The 19,277-nt window shown below is 36.5% G+C and overlaps 2 protein-coding genes across 7 annotated transcripts in view; both read right to left on the bottom strand.

Moving 5' to 3' along the window:
- Positions 1–3,311: 3,311 nt before the first annotated feature.
- sla2b (Src like adaptor 2b) lies at positions 3,312–13,626 on the bottom strand. Of its 3 annotated transcripts, XM_051879758.1 has the most exons (9): positions 11,224–13,626; positions 10,459–10,524; positions 9,364–9,500; positions 7,891–7,990; positions 7,720–7,806; positions 7,258–7,361; positions 6,690–6,839; positions 4,973–5,105; positions 3,312–4,849 (listed from the first exon to the last, which is right to left on the bottom strand). In XM_051879758.1, the coding sequence occupies exons 3-9, from the start codon at positions 9,452–9,454 to the stop codon at positions 4,717–4,719; spliced, it is 798 nt and encodes a 265-aa protein (XP_051735718.1). In that variant the 5' UTR covers positions 9,455–9,500; positions 10,459–10,524; positions 11,224–13,626; the 3' UTR covers positions 3,312–4,716. The 3 variants fall into 3 exon arrangements, with proteins under 3 accessions (XP_051735718.1, XP_051735717.1, XP_051735720.1); XM_051879757.1 differs by lacking the exon at positions 10,459–10,524 and having other exon boundaries at positions 11,224–13,134; XM_051879760.1 differs by lacking the exon at positions 10,459–10,524 and having other exon boundaries at positions 4,973–5,102; positions 11,224–13,094.
- A 3,238-nt stretch (positions 13,627–16,864) lies between these two features.
- The window catches only part of ndrg3b (ndrg family member 3b), a 69,456-nt gene continuing 67,043 nt past the window's right edge, over positions 16,865–19,277 (bottom strand). For all 4 annotated transcript variants that reach the window (XM_051880766.1, XM_051880768.1, XM_051880767.1 and 1 more), the window contains one exon: positions 16,865–18,318. In XM_051880766.1, coding sequence (XP_051736726.1) covers positions 18,143–18,318 — 176 coding nt within the window. In that variant the 3' untranslated portion in view covers positions 16,865–18,142. The remainder of the gene's footprint in view (positions 18,319–19,277) is intronic.

The following is a 19,277-nucleotide window of genomic DNA, read 5'->3' as shown; positions in this document are numbered from 1 at the left end:
TAGCAAGCATCATAGCAAAAAGGCTAACAAACTTAAGGGTTATACTCACCAATTAACATTAGCCCTTCATTCATGACATGGATACCGTAATAATCATACAGAGAGAACATAGTTGCATACCTTTATCTTTTGCTCGTTATCTTTCCTCTTCTTTTCTTTTTTTTCTAAATTGGGCACCTGATGGCTTTGACCTTTTCCTGTCCATCGATGTTTATTTGGCACTTGACAATCAACAGATTTCCCATCCCCCCAACACTGTCACTCACGACCAGAAGACTAAACGCAGCTTCTGTGCACGGCACCTTCTCAGCAAGCAGGGGTGCCAATTTGCCAATTCCCTACACAGTGAAATGATAGATAATAGAAAACAGCGGCACAGAGGATTATTATTATTTTTTTTAACTGCTCGTGCCGCCCCCCCATACATCATGAAAAAATGCCGCCCGTGCCAAAAACTGCTACTGGGTATATTGTTATAAATGTACAAATGTTTTTTTTAAAAATGAAAATATAAAAAACTTTGCAGGATTTACGATATTGATGACTGTTAAAACGTGTTATCACAATCTGTGAAAAGGGTCTATAGAGTACATGACGTGTTTTTGTAGGCCAACCCGGAAGTTAGCGGCGCACGGGTTCCCTCGATTAAAAGCCTATGCATTTTTCCCATAGGAAAATCGCCAAAAAATAAGCTCTGGGTTTAACAAAGGGTTATGACACTTACACGTTTTGTCTATCAAGATAATCTTTACGAGTTAACGCAACATTTATACATTTTGAAGCCTAAATAAAGTCGTCAGATATAAAAAGCTAACAGTAGGCTATAAACGGACTACAGCACACCATGGTTGCGGATCAACGTCACCACCACCAAGCTTCCTCAAACTTTATTTAGAAAACAACTTTATTTAAAAACATGCTCGCTGATTATGATCTGCGCTGTGTATGAATACTTATCCACTTTTTCATGAGAAATGCTGTCCAAATGTCCTGTTTGTCATGATGATGTCTAAAGTCCCCGCCAAAGGAAGTAGTCCCTTTTAGCAATTTGTTAGCAACCGCCGTTTAAAGACACAATAAAGGTTTAAAAAAAATCACAAGCGGGTTATAACTGGTGTGTTTTATGTCATAGATCAAAATGTGAAAATATTTAGAGGCTACAGACCTTATTTCAGGCAATTTAGCAAAAACCCATTGACTTCGGGCGATGGAACCGGAAGTCCTAAAATGCTAACTCACTTCCGGGTTTTGCCGACAAAAACACGTCATCCCTGAGGTACTCTATTGTGGTTGTCAAGTTGGTTTTTAGTGGCTGTTTGAAGTCAGTGCTAAAGTTCACACAGATATGGTTGAGTAGTTGTGAATGTAGTTCATAACATCACTTATGATCCACTAATGTTTGACAACCACAGTTGCTGGGTTTCCATCCAAATGTTAAGCGAATCTTTTCAAAGTTCACCGAAAAAAAAGAAGCAAATTAGATGTTTCCATCAAGTTGTTTGAGTGGATGCTAGTAAGACTGCTGTGAGATACTTGTTGCACACTGCAGTAAGCTAGATCGATTTTATATCACATTAAATGCTAGATGGCTTGTGTTGATAAATGGCATGCAATTAATTTTAAAACATACTGTATGATGGAGAAAATTCTGTATTACTGTTACGAAAAATAAAGCTGCATCTGATTATGCTATGTTAGCCACTTGACAAAATAGTGTTTTTCTCTCAGGCATGGTACTCGCAAAAAAATCAAGAAAACTAGATTTAAACAAGACTAAACGTGTTGTGTTATATAACAATGATTAGTTTTCTGTCTATAAATGTATCCAAAACAGATGTTCCCTTGTCTATTAAAACATGTAATATATATTAATATATTTGGTGTTTCCACAAAATAAAACCGGAAACCGAGGGTAACGCGGTTATGAGGCCATTGACAGGCGACTCCCTCACACATCCCGGATCTTTGGTTAAAATCGGTTAAAATAGCAATTTTCTCACGATTTACAAATAGTTGGAAACATTTGGGATATTGTAAGTACTCAACTGAACAAAATATATAGTGGTTTTTGGATATTTTACTGCAAAAATGTTACATATTGCAGCTTTAAAGGAATTTTTTCCAAAATTTGTCATTTCCATCACTCGTTTCTGATGCGATACTTCAAAATGCTCATAAAAACAGTGATGGAAATGTCAATACTTTTAAAACAGATTTCATAACAAACATTTTTGGTTACACTTTATTTTAAGGTGACGTAGTTACATTGTACATACTAAAATAAGTACTGAGCAATATTAATAATGTACTATAGAATTATGGTTTGGTTTAGGGTCAGTGTTGCCAACTGCTTTCAATTGAAAGTAGCTAAATGTCACTAGATGTCACTAGATGACAATGGCAAATTCATTGATCTATATATAAATATGGTTATAGATCAGTGGGCAAAATAAGAATCTAGATGAGGTTTGTCCCTAAACATTTGAAAAAGTCTCAAAAGGGGCGGGGAAGTCACTAAATCTAAATTGGCAACACTCTTTAGGGTTAGTTACTTGTATGCATAATTTACTGTTATAGTAAGTACATGTAGTAATGTGTAACTACGTTACCTTAAAAAAGTGTTACCAATTTTTTTCTTTTTCAGATGTGTCCTTGTTTTCTTTTTCAGATGTGTGCTCGTTTCTTTCTTTAGGTAACAACGGACCCTTTTCACGGACTGTGATTACACATTTTAACGGTCATCAGCATCGTAAGTCTTGCAAAGTTTTTTATATTTTAATTTTTTTTAAATATGTATGTACATTTATAAGACTATACTTAGTATTGTATTACCTTTTCATCAAATTAATGCTGCTGTGACGGTAAAGTTGACATCTTTCTCTCTTCTGACTGCTGTTTATCAATCTCTCTATTTTTTTCATCTTTTTGAAAGTTGTGAAAACACTGTTGTTGAGTTTTTCTTTTGCTATTTGAGAACATGGGAACACAAATGTATTCTCTCATTCACCGCCATAGAATTTTACCCAACTATGACGACTTCCGCTTCTGAGAAACCTGGAAATGTGAAAAGGGTTCATTTGCCCTTGTTACACGTTACATGTAATTACGATAGTAATAACTTTATGCATATTACACAACCAAACCGAATCCTAACCCTATAGTAAGTGCATGTGGTTAATTAATATTAATCAGTGCTTAAATGTATAATTACACTGTAACATGGACATCTTAAAATAAAGTGTAACCCTTTCTTTATAATAAATCGCTTGGTTTAATATCTCCAACACAATAATATTCACTACTTTTATAGCCACTGTACATATGTTTAATTTAGTGCCAATACACACTACAGCCTCTAGGTGGCACTGCAATGTAATTGCACTCATTGTAATTACAATCATCACACATACTACAGTGCCACTCATTCACTTCATCACATGTAGAGGAACATGCAGCCTGTTACATAAAATGGAAATCTTTAGGTCAACGTATATAAATGCCCTCTGCTATCAGTGACGTGTAGGAGAAACTGGTTTAATGTAACAGATAAAACGTCCACATAAATTCTCACTTTTAATTTCTAAGTACATTTTAAGACCGTTCTCAGAAGTTTGCTGTAAGGTTTTTGAAGAACATGGCTGGTATAAATATTCCTCTGCACCCTGAGAAGAGACCACACAGGCATGCACAAATCTTTACTTCCTGCTGCTTAAGACTGCGGTTCTTTTCAGAACAATAGGTGCAAAGATAGACAGGAAACACCTCATTTAAGATGCTTTTGTCAGCTTCTACAGATACAAAGATGAGATTGGTTTTTTTTTCTGTTGAGTTTATTTAAAAGAACATAATTGATGTCGATAAGTCCATTAAAAAGATAGTTCGCTCAGAAATTAAAATGGTCATTATTTACTCACCCTCATGTCATTCAAAAACTGTAGGACTATGTAGAATGTAAAAGATGTTTTTATGAATAATGTTGGTGACTAAACAGTTTGGCTCCATTGTCTGGTCCAAAAATATAATGGAAGTCAATGGAAACCAAAACTACTCTTTTTTTTATTTATTTTTTTATGACAAAATCAACATGTTTGGGTGAACTATCCCTTTAAGGAACTGTACATATATACAAATATTCACATTTATGTTCCAAGTCATAAATAAGTATTTTGTTTGGCATTTTCAACAAAAAACAGTATCAAAATATCTTTGATATCACTGGTAAAACTTCTCTGGAGTTCCTCATCTCATCATTCTATGATCGCGATCACATTTGTAACGAGTCGCTGATAAAGTTCCAGAAAGTGTGAGAGGAGTGGAAATGGATGCGTACGCCACCCAGCTGTGTTCCCCCTCCCACTCACACACTCCTCTGTCGTTATTTCCTTCATTCGTGTTCTCTTTCATGTCCGCCAGGAGCGAGTCCACACAGGAAACTGTGACAGCTTTGTCTCCAGCACCCACTCTGGAAGAACAGCAATGAGTCAATGCGCTCGGCCGGGAGCTTCATCCGACGCCGCTTTCTTTCTTAAACAATTTTTACGCATCTCTTCAAGGAAATACACAAATGAAAATAGACGCTTAGATGTAGTTTTTGGTTATTTTCCGTTTCTGGGTCTGTTTCTATATGTACGAAAGTGCGTCATCCCAGATCACAGACAGCATCAAGAGCCCAAAGTCATTCAAACACTCATCCTTCAAGTCTCTCTACAGTCTTCCTCATGTTTCCCAGAGCTGACAGCAGTCTTCGCATTCCTCCGTCATGTAGAGGTATGAGTTAATGGCCTCCTTCAGTCCTTCACTCACCAGAGACTCCTCCTCACCCTCTTTACTCTGCCCAAAGATCATGGAGCTGTGAAGAGAGTTAGTTTAGAAACTGCTCTACTAGGTTTTGAAGGGTCATTGTTTAGATGATATTCCTAGTGTGTCATTCAAGGCATTTTATTTGTGACTGATTATGGTGTGTTTGACGCACCTGTTCACATCTTTCCAGTTTATAGTGGGTCTCTTCACGGCAACTGGAGGTGGGCCGGTTACAACGGGAACGTTGTTAGATCCAATGATGAAGCACGGCTCCCCCAGAGTACAGCATAACCCGTCCGATACTTCTGAGGGAAAGTTCACATTTAAACTCTGACCACAATACTTAAACAAATACAGTATATTACAGTCCACAGTATATTATATATACTGTGTGGTTGCCAGGACTATTTAAGGTGCAATACGTAATCCACTTTATTTGTTTGGTTTCTGACCGATACAACAGTTGTCTTTGACTAGACAACTATCAGCATGGGTGAAGCAGCATTCATAAAGTTTGTTAGCTGTAGAATTACCGTATTCACAGCCATTTTGTCACCCACAATTTATTCCACCACTGAAAGTGTCAGATAATGGGGGGTTACCAAGATGAACTGAACTAGCAGGTCATGTGATTTAAAAATGTTAGTCACCAGCAACCTGCCTTATGTAGAATAAAACGTTTTTATAGGAAGGCCTACTTCCCATGCAAGTCTAAATTTAAACATTTTCTCAGAACTATTAGTGCACAAAGAAGTCTTGTATAATGTGTCACATCGGTATCAACCACAAGCCTGGCAATGCCACACAGAATCACTGGGTTCCAATAATGAGTTATGCGGCAGGCCATGTGTTCGCCGGCACTCTTTTGAAAATGGCTTGCTGCAAGCGCAGCTTTTTTTGAGACGCTATATGTGCTATGATACTGAATAACCGCGGAACTGTTACTAGTATCTGATTTTGCAAATAGTTTGTTTCTGAATATAAAAATGTCGACACAATGTAACATACATACATACCTAACCCTAACCCCGCTGGCACTAGTTTTGGATGAAGAGATGAGCTTCAGGGTTGCCAAGTTTGCGTAACAAAATCAGCCCAAATGCTAATCAAAACCCACCCAAACACGGCCAAAACAAGCCCAAACCTTATGAAAATTTACCATGGGTTTGTTATAGTAAAATTGTAGTTAAACCATGTTTTTTTTTTGGAGGATTGATTACAATTTATATAACCACAGCTTTAAGACAAATACCATGATTTATGGTTAGTGTAGCAAAACCATGGTTAATTTGTGGTTCCTATGGTTTAACTACAATAGCCATGGTTTTTGTTTTGGTTTTATTTGTAGTAAAACCATGGTTAGGGGTCCACATTCTGTGAAGTAAAAATTGTGTTCTGGGGGGTAAAAACATTGCGATCTGTTGGGTAAAAATTGAGTTTTGGGGGGTAAAAACAAATTGCGTTCCAGGGGGTCGCTTAAACCCGTGGTTTAAAAAAACAACCCACGGCAACAGTGTAAAAGTAGTCCAATTATGCGGGAAAACTGTTGTTGATCGTTTTTGTTATACAAGCAGAATGTGCCGGTTGGTCGGTGTGGTATTTGTCCCGCCCCTCCTCCACACTGATTGGACGGCTGGGTAAAAAGTGACAGTGATGAGCGCTGAGTTTTACCCAAAGTTGAACATTCTTCAACTTAAAAAAAAAAAAAAAAAAAAAAAAACGCAGAGCACTCGAGCGTGAAATAGATATTCAGCGCCTTGTCATGCTGCCGATGGTGTTCCCATTGAAAACAATTGAAAAAATATGCTAGCCTCGCGCAAAAAAAAAAAAAAAGCTTTGGAAGACACACGGACTAATGGCTGTATCTGTGAGTCTATGTTTGTGTGTACCTGAATAATGTGCGACCAGGTCTGCGATGGTCCTGAAGGTGAGTCCGGGAGAGATGTAGACCCAGCCGTTCTCGATGCAGCTGATACGGTAGTGTTTGACTGAAGCGCGCTCCTGCGAGCTGTTCTTACGCACTGACAGAGTGTGGTTACCTGGGGGAAAAAACACAAATATTATCAATTAATACAAACCTAGAGTTTACATTTTCTGAAGAAAAAAACAGCACTTTTTACACATTAACTTTGGAAGAAAAAATTCAAATGGTGTCTGTCCATCACTGTCATGACAATAGGATGTTGCTATGTAGTTTCTGAGGTATTCAGAATGGTATTTAACATGCTGATATGTGGTTGTTTGGGTGTATCTGGTGGTTGCTAGGCTGTTTACATAGTGCTCTGGGTGGTTTCTAACTGACTTAAGTCAAAATAGCCCACCTAATTCAATACGTCTTTCGTCTCTCCTTCAATAAGTTTTAAAAAAATCTTTCGTTTGATCGTCATTAAGATGAAAATCATATGTATCATAGGAAATCATAGGATAGTAATACAACTAGCATTAGTGTGTGTGTACCTGGGAAGGTCTCGCTCTCTCTGATGAGGAAGGAGCCGGGTTGATTATGGGGGAGCATCAGCAGTTCCTCTGCTTTCTGTTTGCTGAGACCCACAAACTGCCACCTGCACGAAAACACACACACACACACAGATGATTGATGAGTGTGATGACAAAATCAAAAGAGCAGAGCAGAAGGAAAAAGCAGTAGGTAGAGACTCGCATCATGTGAGTAAGTGAGTGATCAGCAGGGTCATTGTGGGTACAGTGTGTCCTCAAACTGATAATCAGGTCACACTGTATCCAGCTGTGCCCACTCTACACCCCACACTAAGTTAACCCCACTACAGAAACTACAACTGATATCATCACCGCCTCATACATGGAACACACTAGATCAGACCACCTGACCATCGGTGTGATGATGTTATGAAGTATGCACACTGCATAAACCAGCAGAAAGCTTGTGTGAATTCAGCTCACCTGTTGTACACTTTGGCAGTGTAATTGCTGGGGATGTAGCTCTCATTTCCTGTGGCTGACGAACTTACTTTCCACCACTCTCCTTCACTGTAACACACATTATAAAATCAGATTCTCAAACTGATGAGGCTCTTAATGTAACGATGCAACGTTGTGCAACAGCACACTTACTCTGACAAAATGTTGAGCCTCTCCCCGACTCTGATGGTACAGTCTCCCGGACCTCTCGATGGATAGTCGTACAGGGACACCACCACGTATCTACCGCCGTCTGCACACAGACCAAAACAACACAGTCCTGTTAATCTGCTCATAGCACCTCAAAAACATGATTTAAAAATGGTAGTCATTTTTAAAGAAAAAGATTCTACAAAAAAATCCTACAGTAAAAACCTGTTAAAGTTACCCTAATATTTATAGTGAAAATTTATTTTAAGTTGTTTAACATCATATTATATGCAATTTTTCTGTTTTTTGGAAGTAAAAAGCATAAATTACCATACATTTTTTTATATAAAATTTAAATCAGCATATCATAATAAATTTGCCATTATAAAATGATTTTTGTAAGTAAAAATATGGTGGAAAACAATTAAAAGGCTTTCCCAGAAGTCCCTGCGTGATGTTAGTTTAGTACCATTGAAATACTATTATAATTTTTGTTAATATTTTGAATTAAACTTCATTTTTATATATTGGGTTTTCATTTTAAATGTAAAGTTTTATAATAATTTTGTTGTGTTTTAGTAATTTTTATTGTTTTTTTTGTTGTTTTTTTTAGTTGTCTGTATAGTTTTTTATTAAGTTTTAGTTTTTTTTTTTAGTTTTTTTAGTTTTAGTTATTTTGGTACTTCAACTTTAAAGAAAAAAGAGAAATGTTGCTCTGGCAACTATCAGATATAAAATTAGTCTTTTAATATTTTATTTTATATTATTTCAGTTAATGTGCATTTTATTTCAAGTAATGAAAATGTTTTTTATGGCTTTAGTTTTAGTTAAAGATAATTTATTTTATTTCAGTTAATGTGTATTTTATTTCAAGTAATGAATTTTTTTTTTTTTTTTTTTAATGATTTTAGTTTTAGTTAATGATAATAAACCTGTGCATCACATTTGATAATATTTTATTTATATAGCATTGGTTTTTATTTTTGTTATCAGTTATGAAGTTTATGGTGTTCTGTGCTACATTTTCTGTGCTATATTTTAACACCTATATTATTATGGTAGTTATCAGAATATACAAATCAGATTTTTGTGGTTCAGGTAGACTAAAGTATTAATATTACATCAGTTAATGGAATATACAGCTGTCATCCTGTAATACCTGAAACATTGTCACTTTTTACCGTGAATTTTTGGCAGCCACAGCTCTCTGTTTTTCACCATAAATTTAACAGGATGTTTATCATTGATAACGGTGTGGTGCAAGCTGCGCACAGAAAATCCTCAACCTAAAGTATGCGTACTTGTAAAGCGCCACTGAATGCTGTTGTTGCAACAGTTACCAAAACTTCACTTGTAAAAACATTTAAGCTTCCGTTCAACACTATATTGTACTTATTTATATTTAGTGCTGCATCATTTCTGACATGAGTGGGACCTCATGCACATATAAAGTGTGTACTGCAGTGCTGAACTCACCCATGGACAGCGAGTCGGCTATTTCCTCTGTGTCCAAGAGAACAGCATGTGCGCTGGATCCGCGCCGGTCTTTACTGGGCCGACTGCCCATGCTACTCTGGAGTGTTTAGGTGCACAATGCTGATGGGAACCACAATCTAAGAACAGAAGAGCGAGATTTTTTTAGTACTGACTGATTTGTATTGATTTTTGATATTCATTAAAAAAAAAAGCATTAAAAAAACCCCAAACATACATGCACACAATACAAATCCAATGTACAGTTTTATCAGGTCATGGCATCCTTATGTCATGCTTTGAACGTAAGGAGGAAGGATGTCGACAAACCACTTGTGTACTTTGATAAAAAAAAAAAACTTTCCATCCGCACTTTCACTATCACTCACTTTTTTAGCTTGGACCAACACAAAAAAAAAAAAAAAAAAAAGGGGAGGCCGTTCTAAAAATAGATCTGGTGCAGTGCTGAGAACATTCTACTATTTTCTGTCATGCTCAGTTACATCACAGTGGCACAAGATGCATTTGTTTATGCGACCTATGTGAAACCTATACAGCAAATCCAACAGATTAAAATGATTCAGTATGCAAATACCAGGTAAAATATCACTAGCTGAGATAAAACCATAATATAACATGACTCACTCTCTTAATATGACTCTTATATTATTATGAAGCGACAGTAAAGTGCTGAGGTACAATCTTCCATTGCCTTCCCACATGGTGTGAAAAAAGATCACTGTAAATCATTTGAAGGAAATGAACCGGATGGTCTGATGATCAAAACAACCTCAAAGAACATTTATGCGTGATGCTAAAATACCATCAACACACAAATATTCCTTTTCCAGTATTTCTACATCCTGTAGTCTTATTACATGTTATTACATTGTAATAACATTGTAATAGCCCAATCGTTCAATTCCTGCTATTAAAAATTTTAATGAATGCACAATGTCACTTTGATTTCAACACCCTCATATGTCTAATGTTATATTAACATTCTTCAGTGATCTTTGAGGGGTATTCTTCTTTATCATATTGTAATGCAATGGCACCAGTCCCACAGCTATATGATATTACTGAGCAGATGGTCACCTGGTATCACAGATGGGTCTCACTAGGTCATCAAGGTCTCCAGGTCCAAATTACAGACCTCATACCCTGGGCACCGAAATAACACATGCGTAACTGATTACATGTGCTACATACAAACACAGCTATACTGGAGTACACACAAACAAACAACAACCAACAGCTAAAAGTCATGTCATAATCTACATTTTTGAATAATATTTAACATTATATCTCATGGGTATGGCGATAAAGATTTAGTCAAAGATTAGAACAAGGTTACTAACTTCCTGTCGCTGCAATACAAAGTCATTTTTATCAGTATTTAAGCCATTTAATATGACTTTTAAGAGTTCTCAAGTCTGAAACTTTAGGTCGTTAGAAAGTATCATACCAAACAAATGACACCGACTTCAAAATGGCACACAAACCCGCACATTTCTTTGAAATGCCTTTGAAGCAAGGCGTCTGTGCAAGCGCACACTTTTCAAGATGATTCTGACTTTGATTTCAGATTCAAGATTATGACTTTGAAGTTCGAGCTTCTTGTGTTAACTTTATGAACATAGACATTCTTTTAGACCGATCACAAAACGCTTATTATTATTTACAAAAAAATTGGCAAGAATTTCTTCCAACCAAAAATGGCATTTTAACTAATGGCACTTTTAACTGTCATAACTATGATTCTGAATTCATGTAAGGCGCTTTGGATAAACAAGCTAAATGAATAAAAGTTCACAGCACTCAACAAAAAGACATTAAACAGACTGAAAGTATCTTACTCACCTCATGGTCTTCAGGCTAACTTTGATGACAATCCTTCTGTACAAGCAAACAGAACTCCTTCACCTGCACATCTGTTTATGAACGCATGCAAAAGATCTGAAAACTGAGATAGCGGAGTGAGAAAACTATTTCGAGTGATTTTCGCACAGATCAGAGGCTAGTTTTCTTGTCTCGGGTAACTGAGAAGCTGAGAGGCAGTAGTTGAGTTTCAGGTGAAGCGTCACTCTAGGATGCTGCTGTGGTCGTCTCAGTGTTTTAGCAAGCACACTGAGGTAGGCAGACTTATTTACTACTTGCAGTTTCCTGTGACGAACAGGTCTAACTGTCACTCCTTTGCTGACGCACAGATGTCAGACAGCGAGAACAGACTAGAAAGATGTTTTGATCATGTTTGAGCCGTACTAATACACAACACAGATGTTAGTGGAGGGAAAGATTTTGAATGTCATGACGTCATGGGCTAATTGATGAAGCAATATAGATGCCGATGGAAGCGGCTTACTAAATTTAAAGAGGTTTCGAAATTCTCTGGTGATACTTTTTGCACGTATTAATTTCAATATTCCCAAATGCACCAAAACCAATTGCCATAGCAATAACTGTCATGGAAACTAAATGACTCCAGATCATCATAGATGCAAGTATTGCTACAAATGACTGCTCATTTGCACATTTTAAACCCCAGCTGGGAAAAAAATGAATAAATTTAAACTGAACTTTTTTTATGAATTCCGAATTGCAATGCCATCTGTACTCATAACATGTTAGATTCAGACTTGCATCACTTCACACTAAATGTTGAGAAGTTAATTATGCGGCTGAAGATGTTCCGATGCAAATTCCCATGACAAGTGGAGTGAGTTAATTAAAGTTGTAGTGGGATGTCATCCTACCTGGTTACAAAAAGTTCAATGCACTCTAATTTCAGAGGAGAAGCAAATCAGTAAATCTATACGGTAAGTGAAAAAGTACACTAGCTGTGTGATTGTGCACATCAGATGGAAAGAACACTCAGCACAGATCTATTATCGACGGATCCTTTCTGCTGTGGTCAATGTTGTTCTTGAAGTGCTTGAAGTTTGAAAGCCGCAGTTTCTAAAAACAGCTTCTAAATGTGTCGTCTTTGACCACATGCAATCAATAAAACCAGTCTAGCTTATGATCGGAAAACTTTCACAGCTGGCTGAGATAACAGAAAAAGTTTAGTCATGCACAGAATGTATAATGTGCACAGAAGTGCATATTGAGCATCTGATTACTCAGTGCATGAAGGGGCGGTTTGAAGAGATTTGGGTCACATCATACTTAGCTTTTCTCTGAAGTCTAACAATAATGTTAGTCAATGTTTTATTGCCCCAAAAACATTGTTTTCCTTGACCATTTTCTACACTCTCCCAGTCCCAGCTCCTCAAAGGTACACCAGAATGTAAATTGTGTAATTTACTCAGGTTGATTCAAACTTACTTTCTTCTGCAGAACACACAAGAAAATATGTTCACTTTTCTAAAACTCTTCACACAGTGATCACAACAGCAGTCAATGTGGGCTAAACTGTGGATCATTTATTATTGCTTTGGCACAAAATGCATTCAGTGACTACTTCTTTCAAATTACATGAATTCTTTTCTCACTTAGACACAACCACTGCCAAATCTCTATGCACCTACAGGCCAATTTGCATGTTTAGATAGTTTTTCAAAACTGTTCAACTTAACTCTAGAGTGCATAAAGGGGGGTCAAATTGACCCGGCATGCTGTGATTTTTTAAATATTTTATCAATGAAAACATTTATTAATTTGATATTCCATGAATTCTTCAAAAAACTTGTTTCTGACCCTTATCAAAGTCATTTTCATGTTTTTTTTGGTCATAGGATGGGAATTTTTTTTTATTTTTGTATCACTACCCCAAGAATGCATGAATTTATTTCTTATAGAATTTTGACCGAACACTATTCTTGGATATATTTTTGTCAGTAATAATATTTACTTAACTTTACAGATTACTGAAAGACCTGTTGTGACTTTTTTTTGCTGAACACGCATATCTCCCTACTATATAGTAGAGGAAATGCAGCATGTGAAATAAGTCGTATGTATTCTAAATTCATAGTATTCATAAAACAGCAGGTTAAAATAGTAGGCCCAAACAAAGGAAAAGTGTAAACTCTGCCCAAAAGTTACATATGTTTAGAAATGTGCAAATGTTTTGTGAAATGTTCTGTCTCTGAAAAGATCATTTTCACATGTTCTGTGAGAAATGTCGGGAGTGAAGGTTCAGACTTGAACATACTCAGCAATAGATCTAAATTAGTTTAGAGTTTGTCTTAAAAAGAATACATTTCATCTTTTGTAATGCATATTTAGAAGGAAAGTGGACAAATGAACGTGTTATATTAAAACATTTGTGTATCATCAGTTATTTTAATTTCATTAATAAAACACCTACAGGTGCTGGTCATATAATTAGAATATCATCAAAAAGTTGATTTATTTCACTAATTCCATTCAAAAAGTGAAACTTGTATATTATATTCATTCATTACATACAGACTGATATATTTCAAATGTTTATTTCTTTTAATTTTGATGATTATAACTGACAACTAAGGAAAATCCCAAATTCAGTATCTCAGAAAATTAGAATATTACTTAAGACCAATAAAAAGAAAGGATTTTTAGAAATCTTGGCCAACTGAAAAGTATGAACATGAAAAGTATGAGCATGTACAGCACTCAATACTTAGTTGGGGCTCCTTTTGCCTGAATTACTGCAGCAATGCGGCGTGGCATGGAGTCGATCAGTCTGTGGCACTGCTCAGGTGTTATAAGAGCCCAGGTTGCTCTGATAGTGGCCTTCAGCTCTTCTGCATTGTTGGGTCTGGCATATCGCATCTTCCTCTTCACAATACCCCATAGATTTTCTCAAAGGAAATGCAAAATTTACTTTCATCAGAGAACATAACTTTGGACCACTCAGCAGCAGTCCAGTCCTTTTTGTCTTGATGCTTCTGACGCTGTCTGTTGTTCAAGAGTGGCTTGACACAAGGAATGCGACAGCTGAAACCCATGTCTTGCATACGTCTGTGCGTAGTGGTTCTTGAAGCACTGACTCCAGCTGCAGTCCACTCTTTGTGAATCTCCCCCACATTTTTGAATGGGTTTTGTTTCACAATCCTCTCCAGGGTACGGTTATCCCTATTGCTTGCACACTTTTATCTACCACATCTTTTCCTTCCCTTCGCCTCTCTATTAATGTGCTTGGACACAGAGCTCTGTGAACAGCCAGCCTCTTTTGCAATGACCTTTTCTGTCTTGCCCTCCTTGTGCAAGGTGTCAATGGTCGTCTTTTGGACAACTGTCAAGTCAGCAGTCTTCCCCGTGATTGTGTAGCCTACAGAACTAGACTGAGAGACCATTTAAAGGCCTTTGCAGGTGTTTTGAGTTAATTAGCTGATTAGAGTGTGGCACCAGGTGTCTTCAATATTGAACCTTTTCACAATATTCTAATTTTATGAGATACTGAATTTGGGATTTTCCTTAGTTGTCAGTTATAATCATCAAAATTAAAAGAAATAAACATTTGAAATATATCAGTTTGTGTGTAATGAATGAATATAATATACAAGTTTCACTTTTTGAATGGAGTTAGTGAAATAAATCAACTTTTTGATGATATTCTAATTATATGACCAGCACCTGTATATACATACACTGCACTCCAAAAGTTTGGAAACACCCCTGCAAAGTATGGTTTTGGACGATATCAGCATAAATCCTTATCATTTTTTGGTGCAAATACATTAAAGTAACTTGATTATCATTGAAGACCAGCAATAATAATTTTCATTTTGATTACATAATAATGGCAATATATACATGTCAAAGTCAGACATACCCCTTTGCCAGCTGTGATGCCTGGTTGCTGGTTTAAACTTGGCCCAGGTTTGTAAAAGATTTTTGGGTCAGCACACCTTAATAGCTTCAACAATTGATTGACAATTAAGTTTAGAATACAGTGAACCAATTAGAACCCAGTTTAGGTCAGATAGCTGCTAATGGTGGATATTTTGATAAATCAAAAAGTTAAGTTTTTTCTATGTATAAACTGTTTATGTAATAAAATATGTTTTCATAATTGTGTGTTGTCCCTTGTCAGTGCCAAATTATCACATTGTCCAAAACCCCACTTTTCTAGAGCATTTCCAAACTTTTGGAGGGCAGTGTATATGTATTAATATACACACGTATGTATACACCGTGTGCAGAATTATTAGGCAAGTTGATTTTCTGATCATATTTTTTTTTCCAAGCACATTTTACCAATTCCAAACCACATCAATCTTAATAACTACTATTAATTTTGTATTTAATCATTTATAAGTGATATATAGTTGTTAATGAAGGCTGGAAGTGAAAAACGCCTTACATTCAGGTATGCAGAATTATTAAGCAGGTTTTCTTTTACAGATAAAATGAACCAAAAAAGAGATTTAACTGAGACTGAAAAGTCAAAAAGTATTAAATGCTCATGAGAATGATGCAGTACTAATGTAATACTAGATATTGCAGTTAAGGCATGACCATTGGACAGTAATATGCTCATTGGGTCAGACAAAAACAGGCGGAGAAGAAAAGACAGAAGTGTGTCTTTTCTTCTCCACCTGTTTTTGTCTGACCCTGCTGACCCAAAGAGCATTTCACTGTCCAATGGTAACGCCTTAACTTTGCAATTTCTAGTATTACATTAGTATTGCATCTTTCTCATGAGCATTTAATAATTTTTGACTTTTCAGTCTGAGTTAAATCTCTTTTTGGGCTCATTTTACCTGTAAAAGAAAACCTGCTTAATAATTCTGCACACCTGAATGTAAGCCGTTTTTCACTTCCAACCTTCATGAACAATTATATATCACTTATAAATGATTAAATACAAAATTAATAGTAGTTATTAAGATTGATGTGGTTTGGAATTTGTAAAATGTGCTTGGAAAAAATATGATCAAAAAATCAACTTGCCTAATAATTCTGCACACGGTGTACATACCATTAACTCCGATACGGGTCATTCTGACCCCCTTTACGCACATGTGTAGTTTTTTTGATTCATGCATTCTAGGGTTAATTTCAAAAGCTAGATATTACAAAACTGAATTAGACATCCATTTTCTACATTTCTACAGTAATACCATAATGAAATGTTCTAAATGTTAGTCTTTCAATTTCATTACCATCTATACAAAATGGGAACAACCTAAGAGTAATTTTGTACTGTAATGGACCACGTCACATTTACTGTAGTGAATTCTAAGCAGTAGAGTGTCATTCTTGTTTTGTAAAGAAATTGTACAAAAAAAAAAAAAAATAATAATAATAATGCTACTTGTTGCTATTGTTTTTAGGTTTGCTAGTGTTCTGAAAGAATGAGTTAATTTGAGACACATATGTGGTATTTTTAGTGCATTTTGAATGTGAAATGTATTGCTGTGCCAAGCTGAAAGTTGGCAAGGGGAATTGTGTGAAGAGAAAGTATTGAGAAACGTGTCCTAGAAACTGTATAATAAAAAAAAAACAAAACAAAAAACAAAAAACAAAACAAAACTGTAATAATAGTAATGAATCAAATAAAGAAACATACAAGTTTTATGTACAACTACTTTATTTCAATATTCGTACAAATCGATATACTCAGCAGACAGTATGCAGTACAACGCCCCCTAAATGCTTGGAGGACAAACCACAACGCATCATTACAAACCCACTCAAGGCAGCGGTACAATCAGCAATCAACAAGGAATTGCCATCCATTGAAATAAAAAGAATAAAGACCAATAACAATAACACTTCAGAAACTAACGGAGTAGTCAAAACAATACGAGGTTATTGGGATATCAGCCCATTGTACAGAAGGAACGGAGAATTATGACCAAAAGCCAACTATAGTGCATTTAGAGGAACCGTGCTGTTTTACACCTCTAGATGCCCTTTATGGTAAATATAACTGTTCTTTGAACGAGCTACAGATCTTCGCTTCAGCTATTGGCTTGTTTTGGTGTAGCTGATCTCCCAAGCACAGACTGTGAAAAATATTGTACATGAACTTGTGTGCAAACCTAAGCAAAGTCTTCGCTATTAAGGGGCTTCTAGTCTAAAACTCATGTAAACAGAATCAGTCATTCAATCAAACTGAATTAACAATTGCAGAAAGAGCTAAACATAATTAATACTAATATAAATGTCTATTGAACTCTTCAAATAGGGGCATGCTAATCAGTAGATTTTTCGAAACACTACAAATAGCAGACCGTCAATCAAAATCAAACCGTAATAGCTGCTGCCATATGGTGAGAGAAGTAGAAACCGTCTAAAAGCCAGAAATCAGTCTACAAAGAGGAAGTGAAGGGGTTTGGTCATCTCTATAGTAAACACAAGGGGCAGGAAGACCTTAGAGAGAGCAAGAGAGGGAAGGAAAACTCTCCCGCTACAGACGAGAATACCTTCTGAATGTTTAATATATAACAGCCACCAGCAAAATATACACACAAGAAGCATATTGAGAGTGAAAATGAATCTCTGAAGGATGACACAAATATAAAAGAATGGTGTAATAAAGTAGTAAGCCAATCAAGAACAAGGTAAAAACATCAGCAAAAAAAGTTAGTGTGCGTCCATGCAGTGAAGAAATATTCCAGTATGTTAAAATACATTGATTACTTGACATCAAACAATGCATCCCTTCATTAGACCCACTTTCTTTCTTTGTCTACTTGCTCTCTGGCCACAAGGGAACAAGTTGACAAAGAACGAAAGACAAAGACAGAGTGCAGAAAAAACCTGAATCGGACAGAAAGCGGTCTGAGGTGCAGAAGGGCAACACGCGAATGATCCCAGGTGAAATGGTGGCTCGGTTCTGGGTGCTTTAGCAGGACACCTCCATGGTTTGTGGTCTGGTCTGGTTGTCGTGGACTGGGCCGCCAGTGGCGCCGTCCATCTGTGAACTGGTATGTGCGCGGCTGCGCGAGCCGTCCGCTGAGCCCATGCTGGAGGCAGAGTGAGTGCGAGATCGTGCCAATCGGGTCATACTGGCTGTGGGCACTGAGAGAGGGAAGAGAGAAATCGAACAGAGCTGAAAACATGTACAGACTAATGCTGCTGCATGACTGTTGGAGGATCCCGAGTGAGGGGCATGTGCTTCACAGGAAAGTCAGTTTTGCACTCGGATCCAAACATATGGAGATCCAGGAAGGGGAGAATAATGAGTTTCCTCAGAGTGAGTGAACCCCTGCACATCTGCACACTGCTCAACTAACGCTGGACTGATTGAGATACTGTGACAATCTGAAATGATGGTTAATGAGGATAGTAAACTGAATCCCAATTTTTATACTTCTGAAGGCACATACACCTTTGACAGATATTTGTAGCAGGAAAGTAAGACTGGGTTTCGAAACAGATTCAATTAAATTCTGATTCATTTGGGTATATTTAATTTATTATTTTGATTAAAAACTAGGGGTGTGACGAGACAGTTAGCTCACAAGACGAGACATGAGACTGAGTTCATGAGAATGAGATGAGATTTTTTTTTTACACAGTATTTTTAAGAAATCCTCAATGACGAAATACATGTCTAGAAAAATAGTCTGCAGGTGCATTTGAAATGTTTTAACTAATCATCTTGTATGTCATTTCAGTTCTACTTCATGAGTATGAATTATCATATGCAGTAAAAGACAATACTCGAGCACTGTAAAAGGTTTTGACACAAACTCAACTGACTGGCTTCTCTCCTGTATGATTCGAGTCTCTTCAGACCTTAGAACTGTACATGATTTATGAACTTCTACAACTTCTGACCTCCTAACTGATATCATTTCCACAAATTGATCAGAGAATTAAAAACAGTATAAAAAAAAAAAAATTAATAACAGTTTTCTATTAGTCTTAAAGGGTTAGTTCACCCAAAAATGAAAATTCTGTCAATAATTACTCACCACACCTGCAAGACCTTTGTTCATCTTCAGAACACAAATTAGGATATTTTTGATGAAATC

The sequence above is a fragment of the Ctenopharyngodon idella genome, chromosome 22 (genome assembly GCF_019924925.1).
Source record: "Ctenopharyngodon idella isolate HZGC_01 chromosome 22, HZGC01, whole genome shotgun sequence".
NCBI lineage: Eukaryota > Metazoa > Chordata > Actinopteri > Cypriniformes > Xenocyprididae > Ctenopharyngodon > Ctenopharyngodon idella.
Note: the sequence above shows the minus strand (reverse complement) of the source record. Positions and strands in the feature narration are given on the sequence as shown.

Excerpts from the sequence above, each read along its gene's own strand:
- sla2b (XM_051879758.1), bottom strand. The coding sequence starts at position 9,454 with ATGGGCAGTCGGCCCAGTAAAGACCGGCGCGGATCCAGCGCACATGCT. Across the intron at positions 7,991-9,363 it reads AGCCGACTCGCTGTCCATGG|ACGGCGGTAGATACGTGGTG; the intron begins GTGAGTTCAGCA and ends GTCTGTGTGCAG. Across the intron at positions 6,840-7,257 it reads AGAGAGCGAGACCTTCCCAG|GTAACCACACTCTGTCAGTG; the intron begins GTACACACACAC and ends TTTTTCCCCCAG.